The sequence below is a fragment of the Falco rusticolus genome, chromosome 4 (genome assembly GCF_015220075.1).
Source record: "Falco rusticolus isolate bFalRus1 chromosome 4, bFalRus1.pri, whole genome shotgun sequence".
Classification (NCBI taxonomy): Eukaryota; Metazoa; Chordata; class Aves; order Falconiformes; family Falconidae; genus Falco; species Falco rusticolus.
The window spans coordinates 96,939,400-96,963,029 of NC_051190.1; the positions used below are offsets into that span (position 1 = coordinate 96,939,400).

Consider the following 23,630-nt stretch of genomic DNA (forward strand, 5'->3'; position numbering starts at 1 on the left):
TGCTGCTATTTGACTAGTAATTTAAGCATTGCAGATGAAGATTACCCTTACTGGTATTTATTTTCATTAAGGTTATGAGATACAGGAGAAAACATAAAATGATAAATGGATGAAAGAGACGAACACAGATGACTAGAAAGATCATCAATACGCAGTATAAATAGGCTGAATAGTTACTACAAAATAATTTGTGGGTGCTCCAAGTAGAAACTAAGTTGTATACATATATATTCAGCCACTATTGCTAGCTGGTAATTTGCATGAAGAATTAAGGGATAGCAGATTCGTTAAATGTACTTTAAATAGAACCTTGTCTATGAAACATGGTTATGAAACAAAGATTTACATTTTCCTCAAAGCCACACAGAAAAGGAGTTACTTACTAGAAAGAAAGCTTTTATTCAATACCTTCCCACTATATCATCTTAAAGAAAACTCCGGGATAACTTCTGGAAGTCATAGGGCACAGATCTGCAGAGAGCCTTGTTGCAGAAAAAGGACAAGGTGGAATTTTCTGGCATTTGGTCTTGAATTTCTGTAAACTTTTCAGAAGTAGTAACAGTCTCCATTGAAGGTGACCAAATCAATGGTGCAACCCATGGTGATGCAACCAAAAGGTGACCAGAATCAAATGGCTTTCCCCATGAGATACCAAAAGCAGACTAAAGCCTCACTGGAAAAAGATGAGTGGGAGAAGTAAAACACACTTAAAGAATACTAACCCTCTAAGTCTAGAAGTAGCCCAAGTGGGAAAAAAATACAAATCTTCCCCAAAAAATGCATGGATTAAATTATTATCAGATAGCTTCTTAGTGCCTCCCATTTTTTTAATTTCAAAATGAAAAGCAGTGAAACTTCAGTGGATAACAGAAATCTAGCCACAGAACTCACTGAATGCCTGATCCACTTAGTGCTCTACCTTTTCCCAAACTTAGTAAGAACACCTTGCACAAGGAAGGAATGTATCTGCTCTGTGTCCATGAACTTGTCCAAGCTATGAGACAGGAAATAGAGGGCCAGGTGTGCTCTTACATGAATTCTGGCAGTATGGCTCAAAGACCTAAAAGCTACTGACAGAAAACATAGATCTTTGGATCAGAATGGTTTTGACCATGCTAATGTGGCACCATCTTGCCTTAACCTTCTGGACATGTTCAAAAGAAGCAGAACTGGACATAGGACGTTCAACAGGCAATTGACTCAGATATGGAGAATGAAGACCTCAGGGCCAGACAAGTTCTGGAAAGGTGAACCTCTATTTCTATTGGGTTTTTAATGCAAAAAATGTTGACCAAAAAAAAGCTGATTTAAAATCCCCAGTTCCATTAAAGATAATTTTTATAATGTCCTCTCAGATTTCCCATTTACAGGAGTCTGGCATATGGAGTACCATACACAACCTTCACCAACTAAGCCCAGCTTGAATAAAAATGCTCTCTTCTATTGTAGCGTCTTGAGCCTTCAGGTGCCTGAGAATGATTACAGAGATAGTACTATACACATATTCATGGTGAGCCCCAAACAACTGAAGAAAAAGAAAAGCAAGATCCATAAAGAACATAATTGTTGTACTTGTTTATCATTAGAAGCACAAATATCTGAAGTCTCTGAATGGCAAAGAGTTTCAAGAAAAGGAAGTTGTACTGGTAGTGGCTTGGGTCCTTGACGTAATCTAGAAAAATATCTTTATGGAAGTGAGTGTCTTCAAGATCAAGAGATACGAAATTATTCCCTCTGCTAAAGTGAAGGAATTGTCACCACTGTTATCATCCTAAAATTATATTAGTGATTAAAAATCTTTAGCTTTTTAAAATTAAAGAGATGTGTCTATCCTCCACAGTTACTAGGACTAGCTCTGCAAAATCTGGACCCTCCACTCCAAGATATAAGCCTCTGTAAAAAAATAAAGGTAAATAAACATCTTCCTCTCAATAAAGCCTGGCCTCCTGGCCAGGGATTTTGTAAAGAAATGAGGAAGAAGGCTTGAAGAATAGGCGAGGAAGAGTGACTGCTGTAAGCATGGTGTTCAACACTATGCTATTTAGGATGATAGGGATTCAGATCATCTGTCAACAACCTGAACGCAAAGAAAAAGTATACAAAAGAAACAGATTTAGAAAGGGATTCATGTCTTACTACTCTTTGAAAAGTACTGGGATGACAACTGTAAGGAATGAAGAAATGTGTGCAAAGTTGAGTTTTGAGGATAATTAGTTAAGATATTCAGCAAGAGGAGCCAAAATACTTTGGCTTCTGTCAAGACCTTCCTGGTTACGTCAGTGTGGGCACAGAGTCTCTAAGAGACTGAAGTACTTGGACAATCTTCAGTCGTGGCTTGCAGCTCATAGGCCACTCAGAGCTGTATGGCCAAACCAGTCCTCTTCAGAAAGTAAAGATACAACCTGCTATGTTATCTAGCTTCTTGCAACTTGAAAGAAATAGATAAATACCGAAAAGGGAATTTATTTATCTTAATCTTCCAAAGCATGAAATCCATCTCATATCAGATATTGGACTTAGAATAGCAGAGCCTGGTTATTCTTATTTGCTTATTCTTATTTGAAGGTTTTGGGGAGGGGCGGGGGAGGTAGTAGTTCTTTTCCCCTTCTACAACCAAATGTTTAAAGCCCTTGCCAAAAGAAGCAGAGTGAGACTGTTCAAAATGTGCCAGAACCACAGCAACAAAAATGGGAGTCAGTGCAGTGGAGGGTGGGTAAAAAGGAAAATCCAAACCACCTGCTGATACTTGGTAGCATCTGTCACTGTACAAGAAGTGACAGCACATGAAGGCAATGCTTGCCAAAGCACTTGAGGTGGGAGCAACATGGCATCATTCATCAACCTGGTTGTATCTGCTAGCATAGACCCTACAGAATATCAATCATGCACAGAACAAAATTTTGGGAAACCTTTACAGAGATCTGTGGAGTACTCAACTGTCCTCTGCAGTAATGCTTAAAGGTTTTGTTGAGTTCCTCCCCAAAATGAAATGCAGAAGCAGCGCTCATTCATGATGCCACTAAGATGTTCAAGAACAAGAGGCTGTTTGCACTTTTTCCGTTTGTGTAGTTAGGGGATATGGTAGTCTCCTGAGGTGACATCTTTGGGGGGAAGATGAGAGGGGTGTTGTAGAGGCACAAGTTCCTTCCTGTCATCAGCTAACCTGCTTATTGCAGAATGACACGTGGGAGACGTGATCATCCCAAGAGCTGATGCTTTTCCTGTAACAACATTACTTAGGTCAGAGGCTAAAGACAAAAGGTAAATCCTCCTCCCTAAAGCAGGGTGGATATTGAGCAAGAGGTAATAATCCTGTAAGCCAAAGGTATTTTCAAGGTTACCGAAGAGCTCCTCAGTCTTACATTTTGGTCTTTATGAGCAAAAATTTAAGGCTGATTCACCTCTCTTAGAGGGAGATAAGAAAGCAGTGATTTGGTGCAAGCATGGATACAGCCCAGAAATGCCAGTCGTTATTTCCTACAACCTTTGTAGAGACAACAGACAAAAGATGTATCAGTAAAGGTAGAAACTTCAGTGTAGCTCCAGCCTCAAACTGGGGGAAACAGTGAGTTGGGGCAGACCCTGAAACATCACAAAGGTGATTGTGAGATCTAGCGACTTGAGCACCAAGAAAAAGCTCTGAACATTGTGATCATTTTGTGATTGTGTAGACATGCTCCATTTTTCCTTCAGCTATAGCAAATGTTCCCTCTTTACTGCCAGAACTGGCAGAACAATCAGAAAACATGCATCTCAAGCACTCTCTTTGAGTATGAGGAATCAAAGCATCAGGCAGGATATCTAAAGTTTTTCTCTTTATTATGAACAGACCTAGAGTGAGACCTGGATTTCTTCTCCCTGGATGATGGTGGAACTTTGGTCCCTTGAAAGAATCTCTCTGAGGCTCAGGAAAAGGGTCAAAGATGAACTGTTACTATTTTCTTGGGAATAACTTTCTCAATATTTACTTGAAGTCTCAATACACAGAACACTTGGACGGAATAAGAACTTCACCCAGACACAACAGGAAGTCAATACTTTAATCTCAGAAAGCATAAAGCCAAAAGTTTTGCTGAAGAATTCCTAGGTGTGGAAGCTATATTGTCCCATCACAATCAAAATTTGAGCTCATAACACAAAAGGATATTTGAGTAACTTGAAAATATTTTTTTTTTTTTTACATTACAGATAATGGAGCAGAGTATGAAGTAACCTAAAATAGAAGGTCCAGATGAATCTTCAAAAAAGAGTACTTAGTCACAAAGAACTATAGTTCAGACATGTGGAAATGAATGCTAGGTGACAGGCTGTCCCCCACTGCTTATACCATGCCCATCAGTCCAACAGGCTGACTAGGTGAACAAATTTCTAGTTCAAAAGATTGCACAGCTGTACACTTAAAACACAGAAAAGCACTTGATGGTAAATATGGGGTGACAACGTGTGAATGCAGAATTCATTCATTCACTTCTAATTTATGCTTTTTGATTTCTCCAAAACTAATCTCACACCAATTACTTAGAATTCTTTAAAAATGCCAACAGAAAAACTTCAGGGATATTTTTTATATACACACATACACAGGGATAGATCACATATATTATTATATAATTATACATCACACAAACATGCATATATAAAAGACCACATTCAGCTTGATGAGTATTTCTGGATGAAAACTTGTCTCGTTTAAGTGCTACCACAATTTCAAAAAACTGTATTCTCATACCTTTGCATAAGCAGTTGTTTTGATAAACCACTGTGTGAGGTATTTCTGTTCCACTTTTGCTCCTGAACGCCATGAGCAACCATTGTCATCCACCTGCTCATTAGCTAGAACAGTCTGATCCACTGGATCCCAATTAACCAAGGCCTAAAAACAGTTGCAGGAAGAAAAAATATTTTCAGCAGCTATGTCAAAACCAGAATCTTACTTTTTAAACACCAAAAGAATTATCCAGAAACGTTTCTTGGATCCCTGAGTTTTCCACATTTTTATAACATTCATTTAGGTTAGCAACAGGGGCTCAACTGAATATGTTTTGAATAGTCATCTTCTCAGAACTCAAAAAACCCAAGAATGTAGTTGGCAGCATTTGCCTTGATTGATCATGTTAGGAGGATAGGCTGACACTTGAATATTAAATAGGTAAGTGTTCCAATTGACTATACTGCAGAATACATAGTCTGATGCTTAAAAACTGTTCACCACTAATCCAAAAGTGTTGAGTCTGACTGTGGGGCATGAACCATCGAGGACCTCCAACTTGAGAGAACTGAACCACAAAGAAGTATTATAGTGGTCAACAGTATTTCATGTGAAAGATTTGATATTTTCTGCACATAACTTCTGTCAATGTGAATTACTTTTGGAATCATCTTTCCTTACCGAAACAAATACATTAAAGAAAATTAAAGTGAAATAAATGTTTGTGTTCAACTTTACAAACCTTGTTTTTTGAGAGCTAACTGAAATACCAGGCATAACATACTGATGGGGAAGAGCAAAAATCAAACTCACCCCCTGACAGCGTTAACAATTTTGCTATCGTTTATCATAAAGGATCTAAAATTACAAAAGAATCCTAACTGTCTTTCCAGAAGTGGTATTCAATGCTTGACATTAACTTGAAAAAATGAACAGGAAGAAAAAGAAAAATACAAATAATGAAAGCGATTAAGAAGAGTAAACCATTATTCCAAGTGTTATTTAATATTTGAGCTAAATCAAAGCTAAATCAGCCTGACTGAAAAAAAAGTAGCTTCAGCTCCATAGCATTCTAATACATTACACATGATTTGAAAATTTCAAATGCATTCTTTGGGTATGAGGAGAACTTTAGTATCCCAATCTAAAAACCAGTCACTGCCCTCATATTATTCACTTGACATTTTATCTATCACGGATCACCTTCTGAAATGCACTAGTTTCCAATCAACTGATATTGCTTAATTTTAAATATGTTGTGTGTTCTTAGAAATAGTAAATATCACAACCATTTTACAAATCTTACAGTGAGAACAGCACAAAGACAGATGCATGGATCTTCTTCCTTAGGAATATTGTTGCTGATTTTGTTATCAGTGTTGGTGTATGTGTGTGCGTGCACAAAATCTGATTACTTATATTGATTTATACAAAATTTATTATAATGAAATGAATGAAAGTCATTCTTTGATAAGAACAAACACCATCAAATGAAGCTTGAGTGAATTTGGTATGTCACTGGAATTTATACTTTTTACACTCTGCCTACATTTCATCTGTTACCTACCAACAACAACAGACTGATTTTTATAAAAGGCTTCTGAAAATTCATTGGGAAATTAAAAGCAATCAATATATTCCACTATTACAGATCTGTTTTCTAGACTTTCAGAAAACACAACTTCTTCAGTAATGACAGAACACACTATGAAGTCAGTTCTAAATTAATTTTAATTTACAACATTCTGAAAAAAATCCCACAGCACTACAAAGTTAAAATAACATCTAATGAGACGTAAATCAGATAATATTAAGTAGTAATAAAATGCCAGTTGCATAAAGCAGTATTAGCATATGCTTGTATTAAACTGGCTATGACTCAAAGTTGAGAAAAAAAACCCTGTTGCTATTTACATGACATTGGATCAACTTTATGATGGAAATTTTAAAAGCTAACTGAAATTATTTATGTAATTATTTAGGATTATATGTTCTCATGAGTCATGACAGGAAGATTTATCTAAATAAATCATGCAAAACAAAATAAATATGCATTTAAGAAATCTGTAGCTGAAAGGTCTTGTACATGAATTTTTAAAGTTGCATTTTGCTCCTTCCATCTCTCATAGCTTTTTGATGAATATCCAGAACCTGGATATTAAATTAAATCCTTCGTTCCTACTTGTACCTCACACAGGCAATTTCTTGACAATGACAGCCTCTGAAACTACGGCCCCAGGAAGCCACTAAATGTCATCTACAAAAAGAGAGCACAGTACAAAAGCATATAGAGTGCACCAGTTATTTAGATCTTACTACGCCAATGTAGACCATATGCTTTTAAGATAGGATTCATCTTGTCTAAATTCAGGTATCTGTAACATAAGTATCTATCTCCAGGTTTGGTGTCTATGGCTTGACTACAGACTGCAGATATCTAATCAAAATAATGGAATCTAGGCACCTATAAATCTCAAGCTCAGTAAGACACCCAGGCCAGGTCAATGACCTCTACAGTATATTGACTAGATCAGTGCTGCAGGAAGAAGAGAGGGGATTTTGCTAAGGTGAATAAAGATGCCCTCTAAGGATGCAGCAGCACCCAGACAAATACTGTTAATTCTCAATAACTGCAGCTCCCAGACAAACTGAGTCTGTGTCTCGCTACCAGGGTAATTTCTGGCCAGACACACATGCTGCTGGAACAGAACGTTAACTAGGCTAATGCTCTGCATGTATTATTCTTATTGCCACAGTGAGGATATGAATTATCTCCTTGTACCCAAAATGAAATTGTAATACAGGAGACATCAAGCTGTGCAAAAGCACTACCTAACATATATTGCAGATACACTGACAACATGGGATAAACGCATGCTTGAAGTATATATGACTGTTTGAAGAGACCCAGGGTTATGGGATACCTCTGCCATCTGCTCCCTGTCAAAAAGCAACCAGTTCATATGCACCAGAGATTATATCTCCTACAGGTTGACAGATGCTGATTTAAGTCCTTAAACGGATCCTTGACTTGTAAGAGGGAAGTAGATCCAACCACTGGTACCCAAACACCACCAGGATCCCACAGTTCTTGGAGCCTGTGTGCAAAATTTGTTTTGTGTATCATCATGGCTTCTAACAAAGCAGCAAGCCTTCTGCTTTCAGATTCACCTGGGATCAATTGTCAAGCAAACAAATTGACAGATAAAGTAAGTTTGTTATGGCAAAGCTAGAGTTTGATTTTTTTTATTACAAACACAAGAAATAATTACAGGAGAAAAAATGGGAAAAAACCCACAAATCCAGCATGTTAGGACACATCAAATACCGAATCTTTTTGCTGGCTGTCATTTAAAATCTCTGAATACACCTTGCATGAAAACAGAAGTTGCTCAGTAACACCCTGCCATTCCAAATGCTACCTTTCACCATCAACTCCTTTCTCTGGGTTCAAAGAATAGTTAGAGTACATCCCTAATTATATCCTATGGAGTTTCCTGGTTTCTGTAGAATACAAATGAAATGTCAAAGCATATTTAAGAAATCTTAGTTTCCATTCTAAGTGAGAAACATTCACTAAATTGCAGCTTTGTTTAGGTGCAGCTGTTCAGGTATTTTGGAACTGAGTTGCGTTGGGTATTCAGAGAGTTCTTTAGAAGCTCATTTAATATCTTTGTTTCGCCTCCTGCTTAAGAAGTTAACCGAACCCTTCCCTTCTCAGATAGCCTGATACATGTTACTTACAAAATATTCCAAGGTCAGTAATTTCTTAAGGTACTGTTAACTGATAAACAGCTGTGATAGTCTTATAGCACCTAATACTTCTGTAATATTGTACAGATCACAAATAGGGTCCAGGAACTGGACAGTTATGCACATAATCTCCAATTATCCTATCAGTTCTGACACAGCATCAGAGTAATGTTATACAGTTAAATAATCTCACTGCTGAAGAGACTCCTAATGATCACATTACCTTGTATGTTTTCATGAGAGGGAAATCAAGATCTAGAAAATGCTATATTAAAGCTCTGAAATAAACTAATAGCAGCTATATTCTGGTCCTGCGCATCAATGTAAATCACTGACAAACATTTCTAATGTGACTTGCTACAATACCCATTCATGTTAGTTAGTTACATATAAAATTTAGTTACATATAAAATTCCTTCTATTTTGCACTGATTTAAAACTAATAGAGCACAATCCACTTAATGAATGTGAAAGGACAATCCAGAAATGTGCCACTGGCGTCAGTGACTTGAATTAGTGCACCTGCCAAGTATCCAAGGTCAAAGTTTGTACGTACCTCTTTTTGATACACTATCCCAGCTTCAAAAAGCTTAAGAAAGAAATATTGTGTCCATTTGTAGTACTCTGGTAAGCAAGTGGTTATTTCCTGTAGAAATTAAATAAAAATTCCTGAAACTATACTTAGTATTTTATTACAGCATTTTAACTTAAACAATTAACTCAGGAGTGTGTAATACATGCCACAGAGAAAATATACATGTTTATGTATTTATGTACAAAACCTACTTGTGTAATGTTTATAATGAGTGATATTCACCTGTACATGAAACCAGAGAACATAGGCTTTGTGTGGGTTTGATGCACAAAGAAAAGTTCCCTATAAACATGGAATATAAATCCCCTGTAAGATCAATGCTGACAGATGTAAGAATGGAAAATGAATAGAAAAATGACCACAGCTGCCTGAGCAGGGAAAAAGCAAAACTCAGAAAAAGTAGAATATCAAAGAAGTTGTATTAGCCAGGTTGCCTATCCCACTGTTGCTCAGCAATGAAAAGTGAGAGCAGAGCCTGTTGGCTGTTCAGAGGCAGCTGGGAGCTGGCTGCAGAGAAGCAAGCAGACCAGAGGAGCTCACAGCTGCAGCAGCAGATGCAGAAGGACATCCGAACCGCCCTGAGGAACCAAAGCTGTTGACAGATACAGCGTGAGGCAGACACGACAGAATATGGGGCAAGGTCCTAAACTTCAGGATGAAAGGCTTGCGAAGGTTATCTCACAATCAAAGATCAAGTAAGCAACCCTATTAAAAGGCAAGCCGGCTGTAGTTAGGGGAATGCTCTAGGTTGAAGTATGGAAAAAATGAGTCATAAAAGTAGTCACAAACGAGGGGGACTGTTAAATGGGAAATAAAGACAGATAAAAATAAAAGACAACCTAAGAAGGAGTAATGGGGAGTTCAGAGAAGAACAGCAAATAACAATGTAATGAAGAGCTTTTTTAAAACTTACATTTTCTAAGTTTTTAGTGAACTCACATAATTAAAAAAACACTTACTTATCAATTGTTTACAATGTTACACATTTTAAATGTTTGTTCTTAAAAATACAAGCTGCCCTTCTAATAAACATCTTGATATGCAGAGGTGACTGAAGGATTACGTGATTACAGACTCCCAATTTTCTCTACACAAACACAGCGGTTTCATAGGTGCAATGGAAACACATATGCTTGCGCCCATGCATTTTAAAGTTTGGCCAAAGTAAAAACAACTCACTCACGCAGTATTTAAGCTCTAACTACATCATAAATATATAACAATAAACAGATCACGTTTCCCTCCTCAACAGTTTCCTGTTTAACTTGCACTTGTTTAAAGAAGAAACATTTCTACAAGTTTTCTGTTTGACCATGTTTGTACTTACTGAAGTGGAAGATGACTCTTACACCGAACTTCAAATCAACAAGAACATCTCTTTAACTTTAGAGTTACAGGGTTGACAGCAAGCCACTGATAAAATTTATTCCATTTGCAAATAGTTATTGACCATGTGAAATGGCTCCAAATGTGAAATGTCTTTTACCCAGGCTTTCCTATCATCTAAGCTTCCCACTACACACAACTTCAGTAATATCATCTGCTACTCAAATGACATCTGAAAAACTCTAACATAAAAATTCTATTCTTTTTCTACAACTTTACATTCCAGTGCTGAAAAGCTGCTTTGAGCTTTATATTCCAGTGCTGAAACGTTACTTTGAACAATTAATATGACCTTTGAATAGATGTGCCTCAAAAGTGTGTATAAGAGGCTTTAAAGATCAGAAAGAGACATTTAATGGCAAGTTTTCAGCACAGCATGTGAAGACTTACTCATGAAAAACAGTTGCTTGATTAAATCCCTGTGCTCTGCACTGAAAAAACCCCTACTTGACAGAAGTCTGATTTCCATCTCCCCAACTAAACACTATCCATTTAATCATCCTTCTTTTTCTCTCCCCTGCTTCTCCACACAGTGACACCAGTTCTTCTGCCAGTGTGATGCCACTACGGGCAAAGGAGTTTCATCGCTGGAATATCAGGCACACAAAAGAAGAGAGACAATCCCTTTGGGTACAATATAAAATTACGTGAGCAACAGACAAACAGGTAAGACAACAGAAGTGAGCTGTCAAATAAAAATGGTAAAATGGACTGAGATATTTCTTTTTGGTCCTGAATGGCAGATGCGTGTTAACTGAAACAAAAAGAGATGACATTCTCAATCTAAACAAGCATGTTTAGATTGAGCTACAAGCCACACAAGCTTGAGCTGCAAGGTAACAAGCTAACTCCTGGGAATAGAATCCCATGTACATGCTCCCTCCAAGTTGTAAACTGAGACATTTTAGAAAGAAATGCAGCAAACTATCACTGAAAAAATTGGTTGCGTGGTCATTGAGCTGCAAAAAGATCACTCAAGCTCACCATTTAACCTCATAACCATGAAGGTTTGAAGTAACTTTTAAAGTTCACGAAGAAAAGCAAATGAAATCACTACCAAGTGAAATGAGCTGCTGACAACAAGCCAGAAACCTCCCGCCAATCTTGTTTTGGTTTTTTTCCTACTGTTTAGCACACAAAGACTTACGGTGAAAAATAATTTCCCATGTATTCCAGTTACTGATCTTGATTAAATAAATAAAGTGTGGTAAAAAGTTTCCATTAGGTTGCTCTCACGCTTAAATTAAGGTGGATGTTAACATTTCTATTTATACTTTATGAGCATGACAAAGATTTGCAATGCATTAACAGAATGAACTTAACTCAGAAATACAGAAAAAGGTTTATAAAAGGATTTGCAAAACAGCACGTGGACCCCTTCCACCCTGCCAAAAAAAGTAACTTTCTGCTTCTCATTTGTGAGCTGAGCACTAGCTAACACCCAGCACTATAAAGCAGTTCAGTGAATATATGTAACGGGATATTAGCATATTTTCTCCAGAGATAAAATATATACTAAAAATCAGAACTCTTTTACAAATGTGAAATATGCTGCTCAGCTGTCCACTGCATGTGCTCGTCAGTGCTCTGTGACTTTATTTAGTGATATTAGATAGAGATTTAGTGATAACCTATCACCCCAGCATTTCGGAAGGTAATATGAAATAGGACAGCATCTCCCTCTTTCCATTACCCTTTTGTCAGTTTGCTAGTTACAAAGAGTATTTGATACTGTCACCAAAACACATCTTTCTCATTGGTTACTGTTACTGCTCCTTATTCCTACAGGAATTACACTAATTCATTAAAACAATTAAAACAACTTTTAAAAGTGGTCTGCTTTTAAAAACAGCAGGTATTGCCAAAGTATAGAGGAGAAAGACCCCTAACCTTACCAAAAACTACCTTGCTTATTCCCTTTATTGCAGCACAGCAATCTGTTCCTAACAAACAGCATGACGGAGGGGTTAGTATCTCATTTATTTTTGCAAATAAATTCTCAGTTACAGACTGAATAGCAGTACTACAATTTAGATTGGACAGCACTGTAACTTGGGAAGCAACTGGTTCGTGTTAAGGTTAAAGGGCTGTTCATCATTACAAAAATCTGATACCCTCCCCCCTGCCTCTGGCTACCAAAACCATGGGAAAACCAACACTAAAGAATCCTGGATAAACAAAAAACCCAAACAGACCAAATAGAACATTTTGCTCATTAATTAAAAAAAAAAACCCTGGTTATTAAATACCTTGTTTTGTAACTCATTATTTGCTCTAAATCTGCTCCATTCTTAGAACTTTCTATTATATAGCTCTGACCTTAAAACTGAGGGGTTTTTGTTGTTTGGTTTTTTTAGGAAGAAGGTTACATTTTCAAGCTATTTTCATAGCTATTTTCTTTTTAAATAAAAGTAACACAGGCTGCACAAAAGTGTTTTTTTTAATGTAAGATCCATCAGGCTTTCTGAATAACACATAACTAGACAGGACATAAGTAATTCCTACTTTATTATTGATTATTTTATTTTTAGCAGTCTTACACTATCCTGAAGACAGACATGTTGCATTTGATATTTATTAAAAAGGTGCTAAGGAGAAAAATTCTGAACAGATGTTTTTCAAACTGTTTGGGAAGATTAAAGAGTCTTTATTATTTGCCTATGTTGGTATTACGGGGCAGGTAGCACCTCATCCAGAAGTATAATTATTTGATTTTCAGAGGTTTAGAGCCAGACCAAGCTACATTTCTAAATTCATTTGAATATCTGTATTTCAAAGGCCCTTAGTTTCATGCTCCATTAGCTACAAATAAAAACATCATGCAATGCTTACCTTTTAGAGCATGAATATCTTTCCTGCAAAAAAAATAGCCCTGCATCAACGGTTTCTTTTTTTATTTAATTACAAGTGGGGTGACTGATTATCAGTGATATGTGGATAAAAATAAAATTTAATAGGTAATGCTCTAACTACTATTACAGTTTTATGCATGCTCAGGCAGTACACAAGAATGACAACTTCAAAGCTAAACAGAAAAATATCTGCACAAAGAAAATCTACCAAAGATTTAATTTTTTTAAATGTACAGAGCAGAAGGGGAACATTACTCTTAAGCAAAAGATCATGTCACTTGGAATGCACGAACTGAAAAGACTAAAAAATGTTGGCAGAATAAGCTACCTTCTAGAAGAAAGTTACAGATCGGGGTAACACAGTGGTGAACTGATGGCTTACTGGGAGCATGCATTCAGTCTGATGGTACTCCTGAGCAAAAGAAAAGAAAAAATGTTACACGTTCTCCATCCCTTATTGCTGACGATAGGAATCTTTGAAAATTATATTGCCTAATTCCTGTGAAGCTCATGTCTAAAAGAAGTGGCAGGCAGTTTGCTGCGCTGTCTGGGATGGTATTTTGGGGAAACCTGATCACCAGGAATGTCCAAATTACAGTGGGTTTTTTTTAATTATTATTCTCCAGGTGTTTTTAAAGTCTCTCAGAGACATTTCTTCCATGCTAAACTGCAGCTTTTTAATCCTGGATCTAACAAACATAAATGTTCAGAATAGAAATGATCTCTCTCACTGTTTTCTAAAAATCTCTCCCCAAACCACCCCATTTTCAAAGTGATTTAAAAATACAACATTTATTACTTGAGGCAATTAAAGTACCTATATGTTTCAGGAAAAAAATATCAGATCACTATTAGTATTCAAAACGGCCCTAAAGCAAAGTACTTACAGAGCTATTTTATGCATTTAATTACATTTTTAGTTTGCTTACACTAATTTTCAAGTGTCTTTGTAACCTGGTTCTCTGAAATATTCGAATTAGCTTTTAATAATGCCTTATTTGTGGTGCCTTACTGGTTAAGTAATTTCACTGACTGCTACAATGTAAAAATACTTTTACATTTTGATTTGCAAGACAGAGAGAATGATGAAAAAACCTCAGATAAATATAAGGAAATTTCTAGTATCCCAGGTGCACTGGGTTTTGTTCATAATAATTTTACCAAGCAATAAAATTACAGCTAGCCTTCATCCTCCTGGTCAGGACTTTCTTGAATGTCAGATATGACTTTATAAGAAGTCAGCTTCTTTAGTACAGCTAAATGCCCTAGGTATTCAAAATGTACTTTTTTATTATTTTCCCATGCTTTTTCCCCTTTAACATTTGTAAAATGGTAAAGTTTACTTAATTTTCCTTCACATCATCTAGGCATATACTCTAAGCCCGCCACAGAGGACATTAACATAAAAGGTTCGTACCTTAAAAAGGCAATTCTCTGCACACTAAAATAGGGACCTAAGGTAGGGGAATGGGTTTCCTCCAGCATATATTTGTCAAATACTGTGCTCTAGCACAATGAAGAAGCACATTTAAGCCACACCAATGAAATCAAATAAAAAACAAATTTCTGTTTTCTATACTAGTCTTGGTTAATTAGACTAACCCACATAAAAAGTGTTTTTCTTGCATTTTTCATAGGAGTCACTAACGCTAGTGGGTTTGTTTGCATTGTCACAGTATTTTGTAAGCCACTGATTTACTGCCATACAACTATGGAATAATAAAAAATCTATTCCTTACCTCAAAGAGCTCACTTTTAAGGTAAGTACCTGCACAGCGCAGTGCATTACTGTGCAAAGACGCTGGAGCTAGCCCAGAAGCAGCACAGCTGAGGCAGTAAGATGCTCTGCCTAGCCTAATTAGCCTTGCAGAGAAGCAGGCTTTATCAGCCTGGAAAATAGACTCTGCTAGAGCTTAGCTATTCTCCTTCCAAAGGCAGGTCTTTCATGGCTAGCTCAAATAGCTGTGCATTTGGAAATCATGTCATAGAGATGTATTTCAGGCATCATACATTTTTTTAAATGTATAAACGTATCTATTTCTAATGGTTACTGTTCAGGTCACTCCTACTACAGTTAATAAAGCAGGCTTTCCAAGTAAAATAAAACTTAACTTAAAGTACAGACTGAGAACTCCAAAATTCATTGTGGTTTTGAGGAAAACTTCTTAGCTGTTTTAAAATCTTACCTTTCAAAACCACAAACTATGCACCCCTAGAGCATTCTAAAGCATTTCAATCACACAACTGTTCAAATGAACATAGTTGCAGTGTATCAAAGCCCTTTCCACAAGTATTCAGAGACTTCTGGAAGTCCATTAACCAAAACATGGTTTACAACAGAAGTGAAGGTAAGCCTCAAAGAACAGGCACAGAAATGACAAATGACATTTCCCTGTGTACTTGTATTTCTTGCCATGGTTTCCAGTACAGCCAGTTCTCCACCTCTTCTTCAAAATGGAAAGGTTAAACAAAAGTCAATATCTAAGTGTGAATTTTCTCAATTTTCTTGAAAGGCAATCTGCAACATTCAGCTCTCCTGTGTTCCATAATAGGGCCTACACACATGATTTCACTGTTTTGAAGCACTGCTGTATTACACATACAAAAAATCTGTGAGATACCAACAGTTTTAAATATAAGAAAATATTTGTCAAAAATCTGTGCAGTGAACCTTCCACAATAAATCTTTTATTTTCAAAGCACCTTTTTGGCTACCAAGAGAACTACAATCTTGCTCAAAAGGCTTATACTGAAAATTCTTGCCACATATATGACATGGGCAAAATATATTTTTTTAGATGCAAGCCATACACATAAAAACTTTCACCTTCAAGATTAAAGAAAACAGATGGCAGGTCTCAGACTGCCAGAAAACTAATTCTTTTCCTTTTCAGGCCTACAATGCTGCTATAAAAATCCAAGATTAGCATCTCCATCACCCTATTCAGAATCATATTAAGGTGATAAGTAACAGTTATCGCTGAGAATACAAAGGTAGTGACTGACTTTGATTCACTAGTAAATGCAACAAACTTACAATTGCTTCAAATATTAATTTCTTTTTAATCTTGAAAATGACATTAGCTTATGTCTAATCGGGTTTGGTAAGGTTTTCAAGGTGAACACCTGATTCTCAAGCATTAGTGTTTTAAATAAAACTTCTATTTTCTAAAATGGTCATGATATGAACACCTATGAAAATACAGGCTTGTGCTTCAAATATAGAATAACCAAAACACCATTTCAAGTTACTAGCTTTAAAACTTTGAGTATATTGTAAAATCATACACACTGGAAAAAGCACTCCTCAAAACATATATACATTAACACAAAGGCATGCTGTTTCATAAGTATCTATTTAGACTACTGCATATCTTCTAACACAGAAAATTGCTACTTTGAAATAGCTGAAAAAGCAGAGAGAAAAATCCAAATGCAAAACTGAAATTACTTTAAAGAAAAGATTCTCCCAAACTTTGAGATTATCAGACATCAGTATGTCAAAAGTGAGAGAAATCAATAAAAAGCGTGAGACAAGCTTGACTTTATATTTGAACAACTTAAACCGGTCACTTTCTAAGAATTCTATATTGTCATAAATAAAACAGTGAAATTCCATGTTTTCCAGTGTTCCATTGTACAACAAAATACAGCAGCATCCTTTAAAAAAGAAAAGCTTACCCTTTCCCATGTAAAAGACAGACCTAGTGTATCAAACTGTTCCCTCATGTGTTGAATATTACTGAAAAAAAAAAAAAAACAACAAAACTAACTTTAAATATTTCTATCATGTGACCACATTTAAAATCAGGTGCTTATAAAGTTCTGAAAAATCAAAAGCACTAGTTAACCTCTAAACACTACTACCTCACTAGCAGTCAAACTCCAGGAACTGTCAGAATACTCATATTTAATAATTTTTGAAGTCCCTAGTGTATTCTGGTTCAATTCCAATGGCTGTGTATACAAGACAGTAATTTTTCTTAATTTAAGCATAACTGAAAAGCAAATATGGCAGTGCAGTTTGAGAAAAACATTTCTGAAGCACCACTTCTCATTATTTTTAATTATCTTTACCGCAGGTGAGCCAAAGGGCCCTCTGAAATCTTTATGATGCAGTAGGATGCACTTTCACCATCAGCTTAACCCTGCTCTATTCTGGCAATGCTATCCTGGCTGCATTTTGCTTTGGCTCTGGTGGTTATGTGGCTATAGTAGGATTTGGCTCAGCTTACCCATTTAAACTGAAGACATGCCCTACAAAAAGCTTTCCAAAAAAACCTCACCTGTTTTCTTGCTTCCCTCTGATCAACAGGCCAATCAAACCAATAATGTGGACACAAAACCAGCAGAGCCAACACAAAAGAGGTGGTGGGAACATATATCCTGGGAGGTGACAAGGAACTGCTAAACTTCTGGTGGCAGCACAACCATAGATAAACTCAAGTCAACCGCGGAACTGTAGGGCTAGAGCTGGCCCCAGATAGAGTATAATAAAAACGTAAAATAAGATACATCAGAATATACAGTGAAGCTTTAGTTTGAAAATATACTAAATATAGTTTACCAAAATACCCACAATTACACAATATTAACTAGTGACCTGGTATGAATTCATTCTACTTTAAAATTGCTTAAAAATTCTTATAGAATTTTAACTTTCTAGTAAAATGCACTATGTCAGATAAAAGTATCATCTATCTTCCCCCAGTGGGTAATTTGACAGTCATGAAGCTAAGCATTTAATTCTAATCCAGAACAAACTTTCACGGCTGAATAACTGAGTAGTGCAAGTATATAACTTGTATATAACGGTCAGAGAGCCCTGGTTACTCTGGAAAAGGCCTGCCTTTTCTGGTCAGGTACCTTTCCTGGCATGGGTATACCAGGAAACCCTTTTACAGACTCTCAGCTTCCACTGGGAGAAACCATCCTTTCAGTAGTACTGCTTATATTAAAGTCCCACTCAAAACAAACTGTACCAATACAAAAATTTCAATTTTGACTGTATTTTGACAAAGCTTCTGCCACTATACTAACTCTTACTTACAAAAATGTCTGTGTTTTGTATAAGTAACTCTGTCTTCAATTTGTTTTATGGTTTTTATAAGAAGTAATAGTCAATTTGAGTTCATTTAAATCCCCACTTCAGAAAATCAGGATGCTCTGAAATTCGGTTGCTCACTCCTGAAACAATATGCTGAAATGCTTACAGTGTGCCCCCTTTTACAGGGGCGGTTGGCTCTGCACCAGGGATGACTAAAACACATCACAGCTCCTTGTTCAGTTCAGTCATCCCTGCTGCAGGCATGAGACACATTCAGGACAGGGACAGTGGAGAAAACAGGAGACAGCAATTACTTCAGTGGTCAGAATTTAAACTGCCCATTTGATGAATCGATTCGCTTCCTTACCATAAAAAAAAAAAAAAGGTATGCAAATAATTTTCCTATTTGGATGTCATTATAATCAGTCCCAATGACGATATGCTAGCTTTTCTCAATTTGTTGTTATCCTGTTGTCACCTACATCTCAAAAGTAGGCAATCGCTCTTTTCAGTACTAAGGAAATTTTCAAAGCAAAATTTTTTTCCAGTATAAAACATCTCATAACTACCAGCTGAACTGCTTTAAGTGTACGGAACAATACACACCTATTTACAGGAAATTAGAAAAACAGAACAGCACAGAAGCAGATGAAAATCAGCTCAGGCTATGCCCTGCCACACACTGTTCGGTATGACCTAGACAAATGCTAAGGCGAGGCAGACTGAGCTGGTATGGGTCTTTGCTATCGCGCAGTCTCTCTGCCCCATGTGCTCGCTGCTTTTCTTTTGAGACAATTCAACTCAAGACAGCTGGCAGAAAGGTTCAGTTCAGCAAAATGTCCTGAGTGCCAAAGCAACGGAGGTACCACGTAGTAGAGAGAAGGGGAAAACATCAACCCAGCCAGCAAGTACTTAATGTCAGCCTTGGTGGTCCAAAACTACAACCTTCACTTCTCTGTGCCTCATTTGTCATGTAGGTAAGGATCACAGTAACACACTATCTGGTGAAGGTTCCATTAAGATAACGGAGGTAAAAACGAGGCACTCAGATATAACATAGATTTGTTTTACAGCTGAGCTTCAGCAGGCTTGTTGCAGGAAGGCAGAAATGATCAATTTACTGTACTGACCATGCTACAATATAACGGGCAGCCCACAACACACTGTGCACAGTGATTTTTCAGACTCTCTCAAAAGAAGAAAACCTGGTTTTGTGGCTTGATGGTAACTGGTTCTCATGCATATTCTTATCTAAACCACACAGAAAGGAAATTGTAAAAAATTACCATAACTAACTCAGAATTTGTGTGTAGTGCACTCATGCAATCTCCCTAAGTGACATCAGTTGTCATCGTATTTTAGTTGGAGAAGTATTGTGTATCTTAACATGGGACCAAAAGCATGAAAAATCTTAAAAGAAACAGCATTATCAAAGAAGGAAATGGATCAAGGCCCAAAAAGATACCACAGCTAGATTACTGCATCTCAAGCACAACAAACAGCTTCACTTAAGAAGACTGGTTTCAGAGTATTTTATAGAAATTAATGTTTATTTATGTAACTTTTTACTAATTTTAAAGAATATTAGGGGAACACAACACCTAATTCTGTGGTCCAAAGCCCCAAATTTTCACAGAAATCAGCAGCAATAACGGCTTCTTATCAGTTTCCAAGACCCAGTCTCAAATGAAAAAACAATCTTCTTCCTCTTTCATGGGGTACTAAAAACTGCTGGTAAACCTAACCACATAGCTCATAATTCTCAACTGTGTATTCTATGCTAAGATTTAACTCATCACAATGAAATTCCAATTTATTTCTTACTCATTGATTTGGGTGTTTGGGAAATGTCACTCTTTCAATATTCTGTCTTTTTTATAAAAGTCATTGAGATTATATTCAAAAACCTTGAAAATCATCCTGATAAATTTAATTTTCAAAACTGAATCATCTGCACAGTCCCATAAAACATTGGAAAATAGCCCTGGTTCTTTCTGTACCATCTTTCTTCTAATTCTACACTGGTTTTGCTCTGTTTTGTTGGTTTATGGGGGCCACAGTACAGGTATTCACAGCGGAAATGTCATATAACTTAAATTAAAAACTACCTTTGTGTCCAGCTTGCAGGGTGAAGCCCATGTTCAACTGCAGCATTTTCTGCTGGTAAACCAAACGCGTCCCATCCCATTGGATTTATCACCTGTCAGCAAAATGGGAAAACACAATCTTACATAACTTTCTGAAATGGCAACTGCAACACACAGAGTCCTCCAAATAATGAATGATGTTTTGCATCCAAATAATGAATGGTGTTTTGCATTTCAGCATTTGCTTTGTCCAAGTTAACATCTTCAAAACATGCCAACTATGGCTAGGTCTGTTTTAAAAGATGAATATGAAGCATACTTGCCATCTACAATGTGGTGTTAGAGGGAGCTTAAAGTATTATGTAATAAATCCTCATGACTATTTCAATACGAGGTTGACAATGACAAAAATTAATCCTTTGTAAATTTGTGTGGTGGCCAAAATTAGCAGTTGATGCTACTGCTAAACACAACCGAATATTCATTCTAAAGAAGGAGAAGAACGTAAGCAAAACTAACTGAACCAATGGTTTTCTAACAGTAACTGATGCATAGCATATTATTTTTTTCTTTTTGTTGAAGAAAGAAAAATACCCAATGATAATCTAAAATCCAACAGATAAAATGAAGAGCATGGGGAAAAGTGTTTTAGCCAAATTTTACTAGAATATCTCTTGTCAATATAGACTACAGACTAACAGATTGTATTTCAGTGGTGGGAAAAAATGTATAGTAGAAAATATAACAATTTCTGTTGAAATAGATATGTATCTTTCCTATTAATGTGCAAATTATTTAGAAAAATAATGTAGCAATACAGTAAGTATTCAACCCCCCTTTTTAATATGCAGGGAAAGAAAGACCAGCACTTAAGATGTTCTCATTAAAGACACATATATTGGATACCTGATAAACCCATCTCATTTCTCACACCTACAAACGTGCACAAGTTTAACAATAGCAACACACGCTTAAGTAACATTTTATAGGTTGTAAGAAATAAAAAAGTTTACCCCTTAAAATAAGTATTTATATGAAGAATTTGTTCTTCAGTTGCATGTAAGCAAACAAGCAATAAGCAAGCAAACCCAGCTACAGTAATCTCATAAACTATCTCCATGTGAAAAATCTGTTCATTTTGGAAGCAGAAGAGCTACTTTTGTCACTGGTTTGAATTATTTTTATTCCTTTTTACCATAGCCTTCCAATCCTCTGACTTCAATGGATTCTTTCATAAAAAATACTTTATAGACTTGTTTATAAAGGTGCCCTAGGCACCAACTCAGTGTAAAAGCAACAGGATTTAACAGATGTGACTTCTCAACATTCTCGTTTTCAATACTGAGCTAAAACTAAACCCGCTGTGTACCATTACTCCGCTGATGCAGCAACAAAACCAAAGGTATTAATCTGTGATCAACTGTGATTCAAGCCAGTACAGTAAGGGTCCATGCAACAGCACACTTTTTATGTATGAATCTAACAGAAATCAGAATGCTATTCTGTGTTACAAATTTTACCTATTATCAGTCATATTATTGCTCCTCATATCACAGAGTCAGAAAATATGAGCCCTAACTCCGTACCTCTCCACATTATAAGCCTTACATGGAAAAACCTCATTTGAAACCTAAACCACTTGTGAACACCCGTTGAAGCACTCCTGTCCCCAGCCCTTCTCTCCCTCACCCCACCAGTAATCAAAACTATTGGTATAAAAGAGAAAGAAGAAAGGTAAACCTTACATAAGGTACAAATTTCAGCAGAATTTCTTAAGGACCTACTGAAGTATTAGTTTCTGCAGCTCAGCTCTTTTTGACCGCTACTATTGCTGATGACCTGTCTCTGTACAGAAATGATAAAATAAACCAGATTTCTTTTTTTCATGTATAATACATACTTTCTTTTATTCAACCCTCCTTTGTTTAGACAAATGCCTTATATTTGAATCCCTACGAATTTCTTCTTTTACTACAAGCTGATGCACATTAGAAGAGAATAGAAAAACTACTCCTGATTATTTTTTGTAAAATTTGGCTTCTGAAGATCTCCTGGATATAGATAGGCAGCCAAAAGCAAGGCACAATCTCACACTCATGAGCAAAAGGATGTGGGAAAAACAGCTTCACTATCGACTGCACTCCCCAAGAGGGCTGACTGATGCTCCAGACAGCTAACGTGCAGACATTTTATCACTGTACCATCAGCACTAGCAGGAGTTATCTGCTCAAACAGATCTTCCCAATTCTAGCATACATATTAAAAATATCATACAACGTGTTCACTTATCACATCCAAAAGACAGTTCAATTTAACAACCAATAGCATTCTTCAAGTTAAAGTACGCTAATTCAAGTTTCAATCAGAAACCTGAATTTAAAGAGACATTAAAAATATCCTCAAATTAATCTCCAGGATAGATCTATTTATGTAGTTGCTATAGAGATGAATGTAACATGCACAGTGGTTTAGAAAATTATTTCAAGTTTATTGTCTCTTTTACTTCTCTACTGTGACTGGATTTGAAAGGTTTGTGAAATGCATTTGTCTAAACAACAGGTCAGCTGCCTCTGGCTGGAATGTATGTTACGTATCTACTGTTAAAATGGCACAGTCTCCACACAGCACTTGGCATTACATCTTGGCTCTACTTTAGCCAACATAAAACACAAGGCTGAGATTAACCACAGAGTTCTGAAAAGCATCAAAATTCTCAAGAGATGTGGAAGAGGAGAAGAAAATACACAACTAACATGTCAGAAGTTGGCACAAAGAATAAAGGAACAGTTTGACTGTTCAAAACAAAGAAAAAATAGGAAGAAAGCAATTTTGAAGACCAAAGGATATTCCTTGCAGCTCCTTGATGGGCTCGTCATAAACTCTAACTAGCAGAAAATACAGCTGCTCTCTCCAGCATTACTGACAAGCAGAAGAAAGTCATCGACTTTCTTGCATGCTGACTTGATTGCTTCTGACAGCAGTCTCTAAACCTTATGCAACTGAGGGTTCAATTCTGCTCACTCGAGTGACCGTTCTTCCAAGCATTGCATCTCTGGTACAGACAGTACTTTCTCTAAGGGCAAAGAGAAAGAAAACAAACAATAAACTTATCTTGTACAACAGGAGGCTTGCATGAGTCTAAGGATGCCTGTACCTGGTAGAAGAAGGCAGGCTATAGTTTCCATCATTTTAAGACAGCAGA

At 36.6% G+C, this 23,630-nt stretch overlaps 1 protein-coding gene across 3 annotated transcripts in view; it reads right to left on the reverse strand.

Annotated features, from left to right (window-relative positions):
- Positions 1 to 23,630, reverse strand: part of LARS2 (leucyl-tRNA synthetase 2, mitochondrial) — an 88,567-nt gene that overhangs the window by 54,071 nt on the left and 10,866 nt on the right. For 2 of the 3 annotated variants that reach the window (XM_037384956.1, XM_037384957.1), the window contains exons 4-7: positions 20,450 to 20,541; positions 16,976 to 17,036; positions 9,018 to 9,107; positions 4,730 to 4,873 (exon numbers count right to left, since the gene is read on the reverse strand). In XM_037384956.1, the coding sequence (XP_037240853.1) occupies positions 4,730 to 4,873; positions 9,018 to 9,107; positions 16,976 to 17,036; positions 20,450 to 20,541 (387 nt within the window). The remainder of the gene's footprint in view (positions 1 to 4,729; positions 4,874 to 9,017; positions 9,108 to 16,975; positions 17,037 to 20,449; positions 20,542 to 23,630) is intronic. The other variant, XM_037384958.1, reaches the window with a different exon arrangement.